General features: G+C 44.9%; 1 protein-coding gene across 1 annotated transcript in view; it reads right to left on the bottom strand.

Moving 5' to 3' along the window:
- The window catches only part of LOC124612957 (probable cytochrome P450 301a1, mitochondrial), a 284,020-nt gene that overhangs the window by 107,292 nt on the left and 156,583 nt on the right, over nucleotides 1-20,145 (bottom strand). Inside the window, exons 5-6 of the mRNA XM_047141477.1 lie at nucleotides 6,471-6,587; nucleotides 6,303-6,379 (exon numbers count right to left, since the gene is read on the bottom strand). Of these exons, the coding sequence (XP_046997433.1) occupies nucleotides 6,303-6,379; nucleotides 6,471-6,587 (194 nt within the window). The remainder of the gene's footprint in view (nucleotides 1-6,302; nucleotides 6,380-6,470; nucleotides 6,588-20,145) is intronic.

The raw sequence follows: 20,145 nt of genomic DNA, 5'->3' as shown, positions 1-20,145 counted from the left end.
AGAGAGTTTTGGAAATATCACTTCAACATCATGACCTGCGTCAAGATGATCGAAAAGGCATGGGAAGGGGCTACCAAGAGAACTCTTACTTCTGCTTGGAAGAAGCTTTGGCCCAAGTGCGTTGTCGAATGTGACTCTGAGTATTTGATTCAATACCTGTGGAGGCTGTAGTCAACGAGATTGTGTCTTTGGCAAAGAGCATGGGACTAGAAGTGGGCCGCGCAGTGTAGCCGTGCGGTCTGAGGCGTCTTGCCACGGTTGGTGCGGCTACCCCCGTCGGAGGCTCGAGTCCTCCCTCGGGCATGGGTGTGTGTGTTGTCCTTAGCGTAAGTTAGTTTAAATTAGTTTAATTAGTGTGTAAGCCTATGGACGGATGACCTCAGCAGTTTGGTCCCTTAGTCCTTACCACAAATGTTTGCTAGAAGTGGATAACAATGACATCAATGAGCCTGTGGAAGATCACAGCCAAGAAATGACCACCTAAGAGCTTATGGAGTTGTAATGGGTTCCATAGCAGGAAGTTTTAGAGAGTTCTTCAGAGGAGAAGGAGGAGGAGGCGGTAACAGCAGAGGAGCAATCTTCTGGCGCTATAAGAGAAATGCTGAAAGCATGGGAATCGGTTGCATCGTACACTGAAAATCATCACCGCAATAAAGCAGTGGCTACGCACGCTACAAATGTATTTGACGATAATGCTGAGTCGCATTTTCGCCAAGTGTTGAAGCGTCGCCAGAAAGAAGTAAAAAAAAAAAAAAACTAGTTATGTTTGATGAATAATACAGTACGTAATACCGTAGGTATAATTTTCTTTAAATAAATGGCACGAATAAGATAATACTTTTAGTACTTTTTCTGCATGGAATGCGTTAGCGTATCTTACATTTATTTGTATGGGACAAATTGTTTCGCTTAACGAGTGTCTCGCACTGCGAGTAAGATAATGGACGGAATTATGCTCGCTCTGCGAGGTTCCACAGCAGTTCCTAGAAGAATGCTGTGCCCCTGGCTACAACCTGCAACGCAGTCACCAATCATACGATGGTGTACAACAGGTTGCAGCAACTCTGGCCCATTAACAACACTTTCTCTGGAGATCAGACGAAAACAGTCGGCGTCAACAGACAAGCACTGGGTAGCTTTAAACTGAACCTCCAGCCTCATCGCCGTAAGTATAACCACCACCGAAAACAGCACTACCATCATGGCGCTACCCCGCTTCCATGAGCCACGTGCAACCGCCGGTATATTTCATCCGAACGAGTATTTAAGTCGCCATGTGAAAATTCTGCAGTTATTTCTTCACACTCTCGGCTTACGCCGCCTGCACCTAGCAGCTCATCAATTAGATTTCACTGCTGAGCCAACAATAAGCATGTTACTGCAACGTCCATGGACAACACGCAGCCTCGAGTTGTCTACTGGATCGCGGACTTCGTCCATCCCCAAGCACACTCCGCTTACCAATGCCTACAGCCTTAAAGATTTTGTCAGTCCTCGAGCGACTCCCGCTCACCGCCACCACTGACTTCATGGGCTGTCAGCCTGAACCAAGAAGTGCAACTCACATCTCAAGAAATAGTGCTATTCATACTTGCCCAGAGTAACCTTCCACACCTGTGCAACGCTTTGGAGTGTTGCTGATATTTCTCAGCATTTGTGTGCTCTCAATGCTCACTCTCCCTTTTCAGTAGGGCACTGCAACATTCAGACGTCTTTGCGCAGCTCCTGCTTCGTTTACAGCGGCTAAACCACGAATACGAGCTTCTCTCATAGGCGTTAGACCACTCTGGCATTGCCCTCACCCTAACGCCGACGACACAACTGGGTTGAAGCCACTGGCTGCCTTCTTCACATGGTTGGAAATATACTTCATGAACTTTACAACTCATGATTTCACTCAACAATGAGTATTTCCTTACCCATGTGCAGGTCTTGCTACCCTGTCCTGTTTTTACTTGCAGGCTCGACTCAGTGCCTAATATTACAATTTACGTGTTCCTGCACACACTCACCATTCTGAGGCACCATCCTCAACGCCAAATTTTTGTGCTCCTCTGCAGCTCCCTCAATGCCCCTGACGTCACTTTGGTGCCCACTTCTCCAGTTTTCCATGCACATGCACTCATTTCACAATCCGAATCATCCTCTACAACAATCATCAGCTCCCTGCCAGTACTACCTCCTCCTCTACACACAACCAGCACCTCTACCACTGTCACCTCTGTCACCAGCACCTCCGCCACTGGTATCACTACAGCCAGCCCAAACACAGCTGGCACAACTGCAACTGGCCAACCACAGCTGGCCGAACTGCAGTCATCCCAACTACAGCCAGTTCTACCTCAGCTGGCCCAACCTCAGCCGCCCCCATCACAGCCTCCAACACCACCGTTCCCATCGGCTTCCAGCCGTTCTTCATCTGTGCAGCCGCTTCAGGTCACCAGCTAAACTTCTCTCAGCCTCTGATTGTGCTCTCCTGGAAATTTCGACTCCAACTTCAACCACACTGGGTCCTGTCTCCCTCGCCAGTTTTGGCTGCCTAATCAACCTTCCATGACAAATACACTGTGTCTTCATTGCCATCTCCTTTTCCATGTCTGACCAGACCCCTCTATCTCAGTTGCATCAGACTCCTGCTTTCAGCCAATGCTCCCCAGCTCACAGGCACACATTCTAGAGCCACCTCCTTTCAGAAACCACTTCTTCGAGATGCGTACATCTCTCCTTTAGGGGGAGAAGGGATGCTGTGTCTCCTGGCTACCACATGCAACACAGCCACCAATCATACATCGTGTTTTGAGCTGCCATAGCTCTAGGCCACTAATGATGCTCCTTCTGTAGATCAGACGAAAATAGCCCACATCAACAAACACACACTGGGTTGTTTTCAACGAAATTTCCACCAGCTGCCAAGGTTCTGTGTGGCACCAACCTCGCCAACAGATGCATAAGCGTTACTGTAAACAACACTGCCATCATAGCACTATCGCACTTCTGAGCCTTACGTGCCTCTGCCGGTATCAGTCCAATGGGTGAATGCTTAGGTCACCACCCAACCACTTTGCAGTCAGTTCTTCACACTTGAGGCTTATGCTGGCTGCACTCAGCAGCTCATCAATCCATGTACATCAACAAGACCACAAGGAGCATTTGACTGCATCAGCGCTCATGGTGTACATCCACTCTTGAATACCCCGTCACCACCGCCACCTTTGGCCCCAAAGCCTCCTCGAGTACCCTAAGCTCTCTGTTGCCTGTATCCTCACAGACTCCATCCAATTGTCAGCCTGAACATAATAGTGCAACTCACCTCTCAAGGAATCGTGCTATTGTATTCTGATGATTATACTTAATAAACATATAGCCCTTCTTTGCTATCTAACAACTTAAATTTCAGCATCTCCCCTTGGTCACAAACACGACAAAAAAATGGCACCATGATACTGTTGCATGAAAGGTAACATTTGGCGATGCACAGTGTCTGCGACATACCATTGTGCCGTCAGAGTTCCCCCAGTCACTACCACTCATGGCTTGAAATCATAGCCGGCCATTGTGACCGAGCGGTTCTAGGTGCTTCAGTCCAGAACCGCGCTGCTGCTACGGTCGCAGGTTCGACTCCAGCCTCAGGCATGGATGTGTGTGATGTCCTTAGTTTAGTTAGGTTTAAGTAGTTCTAAGTCCATGGGCTTGATGACCTCAGATGTTAAGTCCCATAGTGCTTAGAGCCATTTGAACCATTTTTTGAAATCATGCCCAACAGCTCCTCACACCACAATGGTCATCCAGAATAGTGCAGAACAGCGATCTATCCTGAACATAATATGACACCATTCATCAGCAGTCCATGCTCATCAGCTGCAGTACCACTCAAAATACAGCCATTTGTGCTGTGGTGTTCACAGGAGCCTATTCAAGGGACCTTAATTCCCAAGACTGGCTGCTGGTAGTCTCCGACCAAAGATGTGGGATTACACAGAATCTTGCAGAGAGGCTATTAGTTGTTCTGGACAGGAAGATGCGGATGTGAAGGGGCTACAATATGCTTGGCGCACAGTATGGGGACATTCCCTTGTGGTGGTCAGATGTGGTCGACTGGAAACCTGATGACATGTATGTCTGCCCTCAAGTTCCCATGCAGTCCAACATCAGGCCACTATCACATCAAAATGTCCCATAAATCTGGATACCGCTCAATTCGACCACACAGCCAAACGGAAACCCTCAATGAGGCTCCTTTAAAACTCAGTCATATGCTGATAACGCTGTATCATATAGAAGTACACGACATCTCAAAAATGGTTCAAATGGCTCTGAGCACTATGGGACTTAACGTCTGAGGTCGTCAGTCCCCTATAACTTAGAACTACTTAAACCTCACTAACCTAAGGACATCACACACATCCATGCCCTTGGCAGGATTCGAACCTGCGTCCGTAGCGGTCGCGCGGTTCCAGACTGTAGCGCCTAGAAGCGCTCGGCCACTCCGGCCGGCCGCGACATGTCCCTATCCTTTACAGTGATCATTCAACTTTTGACGCTGTTTACGCCCCTTACATATCCTATAAGGAATTGCACCTCTTAATCACTTATATATACTGAAGCGTCAAATAAACTGGTTTAGGCATGGATAATCAAATACAATTATACGTAAACAGGCTGAATACGGCGCTGCGTTCGGCAACGCTTATACTGTGTAAGGCAACAAGTGTCTGGCGCGGTTGTTAGATCGGTTACTTCTGCTACAGATTTAAGTGAAATTGGAACGTGGTATATAGTGGGGGCACGAACGAGGGGATACAGCATCTTCGAGGTACCGAAGAAGTTGGGATTTTACCATACGACTATTTGACGAGTATACCGTGAATATGAGGAATCCGGTAAAACATCAAATCTCCGACATCACCGTGGCCGGAAAAAGAGCCTGCAAGGACGGGAACAACGACGACTGAAGAGAATCATTGAACGTGACAGAGGTGCAGCCCTTCAGCAAATGCTGCAGATTTCAGTGCTGGGCCATCAACGAGTGTCAGCGTGCGAACCATTCAACGAAACATCATCGATATGGGCTTTCGGTGCCGAACGCCCCCTAGTGTACCCTTGATGATGGCAAGACTCAAAGCTTTACGCCTCGCCTGGGCCTGTCAACACCGACATTGGACTGTTGATGCTTGGGAACATGTAGCCTGGTTGGACGAGTCTCGTTTCAAATTGTATCGAGCTAATGGACGTGTATTGGCATGGATACAGCCGCAAAAATCCAGGGACCCTGCATGTCAGTAGGTGACTATTCAAGCTGGTGGAGGCTCTGTAATGGTGTGGGGCGTGTGCAGCTGGAGTGCGATGGGACCCCTGATACGTCTAGATACGACTCTGACAGGTGACACATTTGTAAGCATCCTGTCTGATTACCTGCGTCCATTCATGTCCATTGTGCATTCCGACGGACTTGGGCAATTATAGCAGGACAATGCGACACCCCACACGTCCAGATTTGCTACAGAATGGCTCCAGGAACACTCTTCTGAGGCTAAACATTTTCGCTGCTCTGAGCACTATGGGACTTAACTTCTAAGGTCATCAGTCCCCTAGAACTTAGAACTACTTAAACCTAATTAACCTAAGGACATCACACACATCCATGCCCGAGGCAGGATTCGAACCTGCGACCGTAGCGGTCGTGCGGTTCCAGACTGTAGCGTCTTTAACCGCTTGGCCACCCCGGCCGGCTTTTCGCTGCTATCAAATTCCCCAGACATGAACATTATTGAGCATGTCTGGGATGCCTTGCAACGTGCTGTTTGGTAGAGATCTCCACCCCCTCGTACTTTTGCGGAATTATGGAGATCACTGCAGGTTTCATGGTGTCAGTTCCCTGTCGAGTATGTCACGTCGTGTTGCGACAGTTCTGCGTGCTCACGGGAGCCATACACGATATTAAGCAGGTGAACCAGTTTCTTTGGCTCTTCAGTGTAGCTGCCTGTGGTGTGTGCGTGCGCGAAGTTACATTGACATCCGATGATATTTTATGAGTGCTTCACTTTTTACTGTAAGGCATTGTAAATTGCGATTCAGTCGGATTGGTTAAGAAGCAATTTAGTATTCTGCATCAGTACACCGCGAACGCAGAAAAAAAAAGTATCTGAGGAACAAACTCGAAGCAAATTTTCAGGGGGAAACTATGACTGAAGAATCACTCCTTTTCCGCGGCTTCTCAGCACACGAGACAAAGTTCTTCTTTGCTTCGTTACAGACACAGGCACTGTTCCATTTAGAGCAAAGAACATTATAGAGATACTCACATTCTAGTGCCCACTTGTTCAACTCATTCAGGAAGTCGGGAGGCATCTTCATATTCTCATCTCTGATAGCGAGCATTCTGAAAGAATGAAGGAAAAAGATAATGTAGAACTTGACTAACACAACACTGTTACTCTGCTTCTAGCACTCGTGTCACCGACGGCTCTCACCTGTCGGTGAAGTCCTGGGCGACCTTGTCGATGGAGGGAACGTACAGCTTGCTGGAACGCGGTTGCATCATGGGCTGGTTGACTCTCCTCCTGAACTCGTACCACTGCTCCCCCTGACTGCAACAGCACCACACCACACCACTCATCAGTTCACGTACGAAACATGTCGCCACTATGTAGTTCTACTGTAGAGAGGTTCGCGACAGAGATGCTGGGCTGTGTCTTAAGTAGTGGATGACAGAAGCGAACGTAGCATCTGGCGTAGTCCGGTAGGGCCGCTGACGTTCACGGTATATTGATTTGTGCATTCTTGTTAGAGGAAACGAGCCAACGGCCTTGCCGCAGTGATCACATCGGTTCCCGTCACATCACCCAAGTTAAGCGCTTTCGGGCTGGGCTTGCTAGCACTTTGGATGGTTGACAATCCGGTATGCCGAGCGCTATTGGCAAGCGGGGTGCACTCAGCCCTTGTGAGGCAAACTGAGGAGCTACCTCATTGAGAAGTAGCGGCTCCGGTCTCGGAAACTGACATATGGTCGGAAGAGTGGTGTGCTGACCACATGCCACTCCATATCCGCATCCAGTGACGCCTGTGAGCTGAGTATGACACGGCGGCCGGTCATTACCGTTGGGCCTTCATGGCCTGTTCGGGAGGAATTAGTTTTGTTAGAGGAAATTACACAAAGGAAAAAAAACTCCAGCAAAACGACGTTGATAAACTCCGAATAATTTACAAATTTCACGTGCAAATTTAGTCGCGTCAAGAAAGCACACCTCAACGGCGATGAGATTGTTTCTCATTCGTAGAGTTTTCTCTGAATAGCATATGTAAGACAATTCAATTACCTGAAAATTAAAAAAGGTGTATTAGTCTTCTTCCATTCCCCTTCATCGAAAGTCGATGACTGTTCAAGCCAATGCGTTGTGGTTATCTGGTGTCATTGTTCAGTGACGCATGACCATGAAACTTTAATAAAATTCTTACACTATTTAAATGTAAAACTTAACACAATCGGACTTTGATACTGATGAAGATAGGTTCTTTCTCTTTTTTAATAGGCCTCTGAAAAATACTGACTCATTAATAATGTTTTTTAAGATTGGAATTAAGGTGTTTCAGGTACTACTATGAAATAAGACACTGCTTCGCACTTAAATACATAATTATTCAGTAAGCAGGCTACAGATCAGAACGTACATCATGCTTCCACAACGACACGATAGACAATACAATAAGTAAATTTCCACGACACAAGAGAAGAATAAAATATTTTTTTGTTAAAAAATAAATGATAAATTCCGTACTCAGATGCTGAGGCTTTTTATACAGATCTTTTGTTTCTGCAGTTTTTAGATATCTCGTAGATAATTCTATCACATTTATTTTCTTGTATTTAAAGAAAGCAATGTTGTCATATGTAGAATAGCAGGTAGATAACATCTGCAGCCTTATGAGGACCTTCGCAGACGACGTAGCTGTGTACAGCACAGTGACGTTATCAGGGACTTGTTACGAAATACCGAGTAACGTCCAGCTGATCAGCGACTAATGAAAAATATTGCTGCTGACCTTGAGCATATGTAAGCTAACTAGATAAAATATTTACCACCTACTAAAAAGAGCACACTGGTCCTGTGGAGTATTGCAGAAGGTGTGAAGCTGCTACCAGCCGGTCACGTGGCCGAGGGATGGCCGTTATCGCTGAAACACCCGGTTTTCGGTTGTATTGCTTTTTCTTTCACGCCAGTTTAATCTGACTGTTGAAAGCGCTCAAAATAACCGATTTCTGAAATAACCGATTTTCGGTTATTTATTCCTATTATTGCCTGTAGTAAACGTACAAATCTGACAACGATTGACAACGATTGAAAAACTTTTGCTCTCTCAGTTTCAAGATACATTAAATCACAATATCAAATTAAATAGGCAAATAAAAGAAAACTTACTCCGTCCACCGATCACTTCTTTTCTCGAAAAGTAATAAGTGGTTGAATGCTACCAAAAAACACCAGTTTTTGCCCATTGATTCTAATTTCTCGAAACTATGCTAAAAAATCACGTTGTAATCGGTGATCATACCATTATTTAGGCATTACAAATATTCATTACTAAAGGGTAAAAACTGATGCCAAAGAATCTGTTTTTCGTGTTAATTTGCAGGTTTTCAAGGCCTACAAGCATATAAGATAATTATGCACACACAGGCGATCAGCTACTTTCTGTTTTTATTGTGTAGTGTGAATGAATTGTTAAGTTTTTAATTTATTACTCTTACCATAATTTCCTTACTCTTTTATTACTTCATAGAAATGGCAGACAAATCTTTAATCTTCTGAAGCAAATAAAGTATTGTATTTGCTTGCTATGTTATTTCGTAAAAACATTTCCAGACTAGTGTTGGTGCCACTCTGCAATATAACGGATGTCCGGCGACGACAACGACGAACTAAATACACAGGGTGTTTCCGTAAGAGCGTGCAAAAATTTAACGGGGCGTAGAGGATGCTCCCACTGAAGAATTTGAGGTAGGGAACCAGGGGTCGGAAAAGCCAGCTTAAGCAGATAATAGGAATTAAATCGCACTGTTGTGTACTTTTTTATTTACATTAGTTACAGTTAACTGCAGATACCGTCACTGACACAATGAACGTACCATTTGTACTGTATCTTACGAAATGTGCTGAAACTGACGGCCATTAACCTCAATGCCAGCATGACATCGGCGAACAAGTTTCTGACGCGCCCTGACGAATATCCCTGATGTCACATAATAGGCAGCTAAAATTCTGGAAATTAATACCGTCTCCGTATCCACTGGGGTCTCATACACAAGCTACTTTAGATATCCTCATAGGTAATAATCTAGGGGTTCAGGTCAGGTGACTTGGCAGGCCATGGAATAGGATCTCCCCTTCCAATACAGCGACCAGGAAATACTTGCTAGTAATCAGGCTCCTCTTCCTCATTTCCTTGCAGCAAATAAAGAATGTACATGTAAATAAACAGGATAGTTATTTGTAAATAAGGTGGAAAACAGTAATCTAGACCAAGCGGTAGACAAGTTTACTTGCATATCTCCTTAAGCTGGCTTCTCCACCCTCAGGTTCCTCACCTCAGATTGTCCAGTGGAACATCCTCTATGTCCTGAAACATTTTTGCACGCTCTTACGGAGACAGCCTGTAGATCAGGTGGGGGTAAGTCTTGCACACTGCAGTACACGCGTACCTTTAATCCACGTCAAGCTGCAACGACGGCATTGTTGTCTCAGCAATCCTGTACGATTCTATTGCCGTGTGTTTGTTGCTAGTTTCTGTCAGCATTGTTATTAAATGGTTCAAATGGCTCTGAGCACTATGGGACTTAACATCTATGGTCATCAGTCCCCTATAACTTAGAACTACTTAAACCTAACTAACCTAAGGACACCATGCCCGAGGCAGAATTCGAACCTGCGATCGTAGCAGTCGCGCGGTTCCGGACTGAGCGCCTAGACAGCGAGACCACCGCGGCCGGCATTGTTATTGAAAGATCGCTGATAGCTTTTCCCATTTTCTTAAATGAAGACATATTTCAAACCAATTCCTTTTTTTAATGTTTATTTAAAAACGAAAAATTTTAGCACTGCTACTACTTCTAATTGATATTTCGGTATTTTTATTCGATTACTACTAAAAAATAACAAACACCTATTATGACCGAGACAAAACAAATAACGAAAAATGCCAGTTATTCAGAACTCAAATGCTGGTCGGTGCCGCCCGGTATGGCCGAGCGGTTCTAAGCGCTTCAGTCTGGAACCGCGCGACTGCTACGATCGCAGGTTCGAATCCTGCCTCGGGCATGGGTGTGTGTGATGTCCGTAGGTTAGTTAGGTTTAAGTAGTTCTAAGTTCTAGGGGACTGATGACCTTAGAAGTTAAGTCCCATAGTGCTCAGAGCCATTTGAACCATTTTACTGTTCGGTATCGGTTTTCACCGCTCGGATTTTCCCACCCCTAATGTGACTCTCCCCCACAGACGTGAGTTATTCCAGACAGACGTGAGTTATTCCAGAGAAGTTTTGTGTAGGTGCAAGTCAATAGTATACAGGGTGTTACAAAAAGGTACGGCCAAACTTTCAGGAAACATCCCTCACACACAAAGAAAGAAAATATGTTATGTGGACATGTGTCCAGAAACGCTTACTTTCCATGTTAGAGCTCATTTTATTACTTCTCTTCAAATCACATTAATCATGGAATGGAAACACACAGCAACAGAACGTACCAGCGTGACTTCAAACACTTTGTTACAGGAAATGTTCAAAATGTCCTCCGTTAGCGAGGATACATGCATCCACCCTCCGTCGCATGGAATCCCTGATGCGCTGATGCAGCCCTGGAGAATGGCGTATTGTATCACAGCCGTCCACAATACGAGCACGAAGAGTCTCTACATTTGGTACCGGGGTTGCGGAGACAAGAGCTTTCAAATGCCCCCATAAATGAAAGTCAAGAGGGTTGAGGTCAGGAGAGCGTGGAGGCCACGGAATTGGTCCGCCTCTTCCAATCCATCGGTCACCGAATCTGTTGTTGAGAAGCGTACGAACACTTTGACTGAAATGTGCAGGAGCTCCATCGTGCATGAACCACATGTTGTGTCGTACTTGTAAAGGCACATGTTCTAGCAGCACAGGTAGAGTATCCCGTATGAAATCATGATAACGTGCTCCACTGAGCATAGGTGGAAGAACATGGGGCCCAATCAAGACATCACCAACAATGCCTGCCCAAACGTTCACAGAAAATCTGTGTTGATGACGTGATTGCACAATTGCGTGCGGATTCTCGTCAGCCCACACATGTTGATAGTGAAAATTTACAATTTGATCACGTTGTAATTAAGCCTCATCCGTGAAGAGAACATTTGCACTGAAATGAGGATTGACATATTGTTGGATGAACCATTCGCAGAAGTGTACCCATGGAGGCCAATCAGCTGCTGATAGTGGCTGCACACGCTGTACATGGTACGGAAACAACTGGTTCTCCCGTAGCACTCTCCATACAGTGAAGTGGTCAACGTTACCTTGTACAGCAGTAACTTCTCTGAAGCCGACATTAGGGCTATCGTCAACTGCACGAAGAATTGCCTCGTCCATTGCAGATGTCCTCGTCGTTCTAGGTCTTCCCCAGTCGCGAGTCATAGGCTGGAATGTTCCGTGTTCCCTAAGTCGCCGATCAATTGCTTCGAACGTCTTCCTATCGGGACACCTTCGTTCTGGAAATCTGTCTCGATACAAGCGTACCGCGCCACGGCTATTGCCCCGTGCTAATCCATACATCAAATGGGCATCTGTCAACTCCGCATTTGTAAACATTGCACTGACTGGAAAACCACGTTCGTGGTGAACACAACCTTTGATACTACGTACTGATGTGCTTGATGCTAGTACTGTAGAGCAATGAGTCGCATGTCAACACAAGCACCGAAGTCAACATTACCTTCCTTCAATTGGGCCAACAGGCGGTGAATCGAGGAAGTACATGGCATACTGACGAAACTAAAATGAGCTCTAACATGGAAATTAATCGTTTCCGGACACATGTCCACATAACAGCTCTTCTTTATTTGTGTGTGAGGAATGTTTCCTGAAAGTTAGGCCGTATCTTTTTGTAACACCCTGTATAATCAGACATTCCGACGTGGAGACGTGACAGTTTAGCGTAGAGGACCTATCGTATTTTGAGGTGGCTGTGACCAGAGCATGAATGAAGTTGCCCAATTTGATGGTGTATCATCACGGGACTGTTCAACGTGTCTACGAGTAATGGTGTACCACTTGCTGACATGTAACAAGGCGCAGAGGCAGAGGTCTTAAAAGGATCATAGTCCTGTTACATGTGCGTCACGCCTTTTCAATGACAATCAATTTCAAACAGGGCAGTAATTGCTATTGTCTGTGAATTACATCTACATCTACATCCCATCTACATCTGCATACATACTCTGCAAACTACCACACGGTGGATGGCGAAGAGTGCCCTGTACCACTACTAGTCGTTTCACTTCCTGTTCCACTCGCAGATAGAGAGAGCCTCCGTATGAGCCCCAATTTCTCGTATCTTCGCGAAACGTATGTTGGCGGCAGTTAGATCGTTCTGCAGTCAGCTTCAAATGCCGCTGCTCTAAATGTTCTCAATAGTGTTTCTCGCCTTCCCTCAAGGGATTCACAATTGAGTTCCCGAAGCATCTCCATAACACTTTCGTGTTGTTCGAATCTACTAGTAACAAATCTTTCAGCCCCCCTTGAACTGCTTTGATGTATTGCTTCAATCCGGATATGGAGCGAATCCCAACCACTCGAGCAGTACTCAAGAATAGCTCGCACGAGCGTCCTACATGCGGTCTCCTTTACATATGAACCACATCTTCGTAAATTCTCACAATAAACCGAAGTCCTCAATCTGCCTTCCCTACGATGATCCGCACATGCTCGTTCCATTTCACATCGCTTTGCAACGTTACGCACAGATATTTAAACGGCTGGAATGTGTCAAGCACGACACTACTACCACTGTATCCGAACATTACAGGTTCTTTTTGCTCCTCGTCCGCATTAACTCACATTTTTCTACATTTAGAGCCAATTGCCATTCATCACAAGAACTAGAAATTTTGTCTGATTTGTCTTGTATCATTCTACAGTCACGGATCTTCGACACCTTCCCGTACACCACAGCATCGTAAGCGAACAACCGCAGATTGCTGCCCAGCCTGTCCGGCACATCATGTATATACACTACTGACCATTAAAATTCCGACACCACGAAGATGACGTGCTACAGACGCAAAATTTAACCGACAGGAAGACGATGCTGTGATATGCAAAAAAATTACCTTTACGGAGCATTCGCACAAGGTTGGCGCCGGTGGCGACACCTGCAACGTGCTGACACGAGGAAAGCTTCCAACCGATTTCTCATACACAAACAGCAGTTGACCGGCGTTGTCTGGTGAAACATTGTTGTGATGCCTCATGTGAGGAGGAGAAATGCGTACCATCACGTTTCCGACTTTGACAAAGGTCGGATTGTAGCCTATCGCGATTGCGGTTTATCGCATCGCGACACTGCTGCTCACGTTAGCCGAGATCCAATGACTGTTAGCAGAATATGGAATCGGTGGGTTCAGGAGGGTAATACGGAACGCCGTGCTGGATCCCAATGGCCTCGTATCACTAGCAGTCGAGATGACAGCCATCTTATCCGCATGGCTGTAACGGATCGTGCAGCCTCGTCTCGATCCCTGAGCCAACATATGGGGACGTTTGCAAGACAACAACCATCTGCACGAACAGTTCGACGACGTTTGCAGCAGCATGGACTATCTGCTCGGAGACCATGGCTGCGGTTACCCTTGACGCTGCATCACGGACAGGAGCGCCTGCGATGGTGTACTCAACGACGAACCTGGGTGCACGGATGGCAAAACGTCATTTTATCGGACGAATCCAGGTTCTGTTTACAGCATCATGACGGTTGCATCCGTGTTCGGCGACATCGCGATGAACGCACATTGGACGCGTGTATTCGTCATCGCCATACTGGCGTATCACCCGGCGTGATGGTATGGGGTGCCATTGGTTGGTTACACGTCTCGGTCACCTCTTGTTCGCATTGACGGCACTTTGAACAGTGGACCTTACATTTCAGATGTGTTACGACCCGCGGCTCTACCCTTCATTTGATTCCTGCGAAGGATAATGCACGACCGCATGTTGCAGGTCCTGTACGAGCCTTTCTGGATACAGAAAATGTTCGATTGCTGCCCTGGCCAGCACATTCTCCAGATCTCTCACCAATTGAAAACGCCTGGTCAATGGTGGCCGAGCAACTGGCTCGTCACAATACGCTAGTCACTACTCTTGATGAACTGTGGTATCGTGTTGAAGCTGCATGGCATGGGCAGCTGTACCTGTACACGCCATCCAAGTTCTGTTTGACTCAATTGCCAGGCGCATCAAGGCCGTTATTACGGCCAGAGGTGGTTGTTCTGGGTACTGATTTCTCAGGATCTATGCACCCAAATTGTGTGAAAATGCTATCACATGTCAGTTCTAGTATATTATATTTGTTCAATGAATACCCGTTTATCATCTGCATTTCTTCTTGGTATAGCAATTTTAATGGCCAGTAGTGTATGTATAGAGAATCATAGCGGTCCTATCACACTTCCCTGGGCCACTCCTGACGATGCCCTTGTCTCTGATGAACACTCGCCGTCGAGGACAACATATTAGGTTCGATTACCCAAGAAGTCTTCGAGTCACGTATTTCGTGTGCACGTACGTCCATTATCAGTCTGCGATGGGGGACTGTGTCAAAAGCCTTCCGAAAATCTAGGAATATGGAATCTGCCTGTTGCCCTTCACCTGTAGTTCGCTGTAGATCATGTAAGAAAAGGGCAAGCTGAGTCTCAAACGAGCGATAGTTTACTAAAACATTCTGATTCGTAAACATAAGCTTTTCGGTCTCTAGAAAATTGATTACATTCGAATTCAGAATTTGCAACAAGATGATGTTGAAGATATTGGTCTGCAATTTTGCAGGTCTATTCTTTTACGCTTCTGATATACAGAAGGTCCATCTGAACTAGTTTCCAGACGAATGTTACGAAGAGAACTGTATGAAATAGACATTTGGAGTCGGATACCTCGAAAGAGTTCACTGCTCGCAGCAGCTCGTAAAGCTGCAACTCTACAATGGATGAAACAACACGGAAACTGAACTGTAGCTGACTGGGGGCATGTAGCGTGATCCGAATAGTAGCAGTTTCGCCTCATTTCAAATCATGCAAGACGTCGAGTGCACCGAAGGTCCGACGAAGCATTAAACGTGCAGTGTGTGTAGGGTTGTAAGTAGGCTGTTTAGGTTTTTATGTTGGTAACGCCACGTAGCGCTCTATATGAAAATCACTGACTGTGCAGTGTGAAGTCTGTGGCTGGTTTGCATTGTTGGAATATTCGCTATTGTAGTACTGGGCAGTTGGATGTGAACAGCGCGTTGCGTTGCGCAGTTGGAGGTGAGCCGCCAGCAGTGGTGGATGTGGGGAGAGAGATGGCAGAATTTTGAGAGCGGACGATCTGGACGTGTGTCCATCAGAAAGAGTAATTTTGTAATATTGGATATCATGAATTTATATATATATATATATATATATATATATATATATATATATATATATATATATATATATATATATGATGGCTTTTGAACATTATTAAGGTAAATACATTGTTTCTTCTCTATCAAAATCTTTCATTTGTTAACTATGCCTATCAGTAGTTAGTGCCTTCAGTAGTTACAATCTTTTATTCAGCTGGCAGTATTGGCGCACACTGTATTGCAGTAGTTTGAGTAACGAAGATTTTTGTGAGATAAGTGATTCATGAAAGGTATAGGTTATTGTTAGTCAGGGCAATTCTTTTGTGGGGATTATTGAAAGTCAGATTGCGCTGCGCTAAAAAAATATTGTGTGTAAGTTTCGTGATGATCAAAATAAGTAAAGAGAGAAATGTCTGAGTACGTTCAGTTTTGCTCAGCTGCTTGAAAATCAAATAACGTAAGAGGTTTATCAGTACAGTAATTCATTAATTTTTCTAAGTGGAGGTTTCAGGGTGTAGTACAGGCCAGAGGCGGTGACGCGATGTGGGGGTGTTTTACACACTGTAATTTCGGCCTATTCGTTCACGTTATCGTGAACATGAACCAGGATGTTTATTTCAACAGTCTTGGTGAGTAAGCGTGCCGTTTCTTCTGCATCTTCACGATCAGTATGCTGTGGACGTTTCTGTCGTCCATGGTGACAACAGCCATGTTGCTGCACTGACACGTTTCTTGTTTGGCGAACACTGATGTAGGGACGCGAAAAACCGACCGGTTAAAATCGATACTGCTATATTAGTTCTGAATGACCGGTAATTTCGGTATTTATTTGGTCTCGGTTACAACAAATATTTTTCATTTTTAGTAATAACTGGCTTAAAAAGCAGGCATATCAAATTACCATAGAAGAAGTGCTAAAATTTTTACAAACAGTAATATTTCTTTGTAAAATTTCCGCTTCTACGAAATATTTGGGTAGTATAGAAAATAGGAAAACCGATCATCGCTGTTTTAATAACGATGTCAACAGTTAGAAACTGGGAACAAACTCATGACATAAGAATCGGTACAGCACTGCTGAGACAGTGTATCTGTTGCAGTGTGGTATGGCCTGTTAGACAGTATGTGTACGTGCAGAGTGCATGAGTTGCGCCGGGCCTTGTGACCGAGCGGTTCTAGACGCTTCAGTCCGGAACCGCGCTGCTGCTACGGTCGCAGGTTCGAATCCTGGCTCGGGCATGAATGTGTGTGATGTCCTTAGGTTAGTTAGGTTCTAACATTGTGCGTGGTGTCTGTCTGTTCTAAGTCGTGTCTCCCTACCACTTTCGCGCAACGACGCTCTGAGCGTGTTTTTTAGGGAATTGACTAGTTTGAACCTGGGACCTGTTGCTGGTAAGGAGACGCCAGACCACACATGACATGTAGAGTTCAGTGAGACTAGCGATGATATAATCCATACTTATTGATTTCAGCGCCAGCTCCACTGCACTCCCTGTAAAAGAATCTTAATACTAACTAAATTTAGTGGATGGGGTTCAAGGCTTTCCTATTTTAGTTAGCTGGTAAAATAATGTCGGAAAAGCAGTTAAGTTTACCATTGGAATTTTTATTCTACTCACAAAACATTGTTTATAAATTGCACTATTGATAAAAGGAAATATTTTAATACAGGATGATAAAACCAACTGCGTTCAACAGAAATGTGAACGAATATTTCCTGAATGGGTTTCCAAGTTCTAGAATGGATCGAAGGATGACCTATGCCATATCACATCTATAATCTAGGTTTCAGTTAAGTTTCATAAAAGAGAAAATTATCAAAATGGTCTACAGTGACCCTCAATTATCTTTAATTACTTATTTAACTTGTCGTAAATAACAGTGGCTGATGTGGCTTCTCAATAATTATATAACAGAAAAATCATAGCGTTTCAGATTTTAACTTAGGTAGCAAATGTGAGTACCATGAGCTTTAATTGACGATCGACACTAGTATTACGCAAAAAGGGGATGTAACAGATGAGACTTCTGCAGTTCTGAGTGAAGCCTTATGCGCTCTTATGCGGCATCGCGTACGTTCATTACCTTCTCGGTGGTTAGGCAGCATCAGGGGGCGGCAGGCGGCACAGCTCCAGACACCTCGCCATCTCGGTAGCAACTCTCTAACTTCTCTTTACTACAATTTACTGAAGTGGGTTTAAGAAAAAGGTATCTGGCTGTGTTTCCAACTGACCAATCAGGGTCTCAGTGTTAATCTTAAGCTCCGCCTACAAAAATTCTGTCTATCCAATGAGAAACATTATACTTTTCGTGGTGGGGCAATGTTTTTAATGTTTGCAACGTAACAGAGACGCGTACAGTCTCACACTGAAACTTGAGTTGGTGTGGCCCTTTTAGTGTTATCGTAAGATCTATACTGTTCTTATGGAGGGCTCCATCTTTTAACATGGGCTGGGAGCTGCTCTTGGGGGTTGGCCGGCTATGTGGGTGTCCTTTATCGTAGGGCCTTCTAGATTACACGACTCTGCTCTCGGATTCTGTTCTTGTTTCTCCTCTCGGAACTGCGTCTGTTTCACAGTGGGAGGTATGACATGCATTTAGGCGTTCTTGTGTTAGTCTGTGGTATTCCATTTGCTCACTCGTTGATCGTATTACTTTGGTTAATTTAATGTCAGGATTTATTCGGAGCTATGTGACATACTGCCGGATTTGCTATCATGTCAGGGTTTTCATGGAAGGTGTTGGATTTGCCTGACACCTTACAAGGTTTAAGTAGTTCTAAGTCTAGGGGACTGATGACCTTAGATGTTAAGTCCCATAGTGCTTATAGCCATTTGAACCATTTTTTGCATGAGTTGCGCCCACCTAATCTATATGGATTTTTCCCAGAGTCGTCCTCGGACATTGGTTGTATTCCAAAACGGCACCAATCCATAGTCTGGCTTTATTTTACGAAGGATGATAGCAATGACGTAAATGCTCCATTTACTTTAAAAGATTAAAAATGGGAGGACACACAGCAAACTTGTGACATCACGTAAGGAGAAGACATCCACAACGTGCCTTGAAAGGTAAATTTGATTGTCATTCCTATAATTTTGACATGCTATAAAATTGGAATAATAACTGAACATTAATTTTGTGGTTGACACGATACAAAAATGACGATGTAGAAAAGTCATTGACTTCTGCTCTCGCTGTCTCCACTTCCGCCTCCCTCATCTCCGCATTCTCTACTGGTGACATAGACTGATTCCTGCCACAACCTCATCCTCATGCCGATCGAGATCTCTTACTGCTTCACCCTCATTAGAAGTTTTCTATCTTTGTTTAAAGTCTAAGATTATTACTGTAAATAATAGCCATAAAGAAACCGAACATGAGATATTTCAGAAACCGGTTACTTCGAGTGGTTTTAATAGTCAGGTTAAACTCGATAACCGAAACCTGGTTGTTTCAGCTATAAGCGCCATCCCTATACTGAAGCACCCTATTGCACGATAACTAATCCAATAAATCGCCAGATTTCAAACCCACAGGAAAGTCTGCTGCTATCAGAAATTGTGGATGATTCAAAGCAACACACATATCCACAATTTTGTAGCTTTACGCTATCTAATCATCAGCTCAGGTGGACACGGCATACCTGAAGATGCTTGTGGCCTCTCTTTCTTGCAAAACTGAGGCCACTTTCAAGGCTAGAGGCGCTGTTGCCCACTATTAGCGTGACGTCTCCTGCAGTTGAAAAATCTCTTTGTTCAGTATGTTTAAATGTTATGCGACGCGGAAGCGCATAAACAGACGAACAGATCCGATACCGTTTCATTACGCGATCGGCAATCAGTCACTGCAACCAGGTCTATCCATCGGATTTCTGGAAAATTCTGTCCGGAGTCTAGCTCTGGGAAGGCGGAACACAGATTCCGATTTAGTGGAAAAATACTGATGACGCGTAACACACACACGAAAGAGTTGGAACTCAAAACCCTTCTAGGACCAACTCTTTCGTATTATTCGAAAGTCTTAGAACCTAAGCAAGTTAGATTGACTGAAATGGAGGAGATTCAGAGAAGAAATGCACGATTCTTCACAGGTTTGTTTGTTCAGTGTGAGGGTGTCAAGGAAGTTCTCAGCAACCTGGAGTAAGAGACTTTACAAGAGACACGTTGTGCATCGTGGAGAGCTTTACACACAACATCCCCAGAGCCCGCGTTCCAACATCAGTGCCGGCCGCTGTGGCCGAGCGGTTCCAGGCGCTTCAGTCTGGACCGCGCAACCGCTACGGTCGAGGTTCGAATCCTGGCTCGGGCATGGCTGTGTGTGATGTCCTTAGGTTAGTTAGGTTTAAGTAGTTCTAAGTTCTAGGGAACTGATGACCTCAGATGTTAAGTTCCATAGTGCTCAGAGCCTTTTGAACCATTTTTTTCCAACATCAGTAGTAGAGAAACATCTTATTTATAAAATATCGCGCAATGTCGACGACGCCAGGCGTAGAACAATTTGTGACCACAAAGAGGGGTAGCAACAG

The sequence above is a fragment of the Schistocerca americana genome, chromosome 4 (genome assembly GCF_021461395.2).
Source record: "Schistocerca americana isolate TAMUIC-IGC-003095 chromosome 4, iqSchAmer2.1, whole genome shotgun sequence".
NCBI lineage: Eukaryota > Metazoa > Arthropoda > Insecta > Orthoptera > Acrididae > Schistocerca > Schistocerca americana.
The sequence above is the reverse complement of the archived record's forward strand: the minus strand, read 5'-3'. Positions and strand labels throughout refer to the sequence as shown.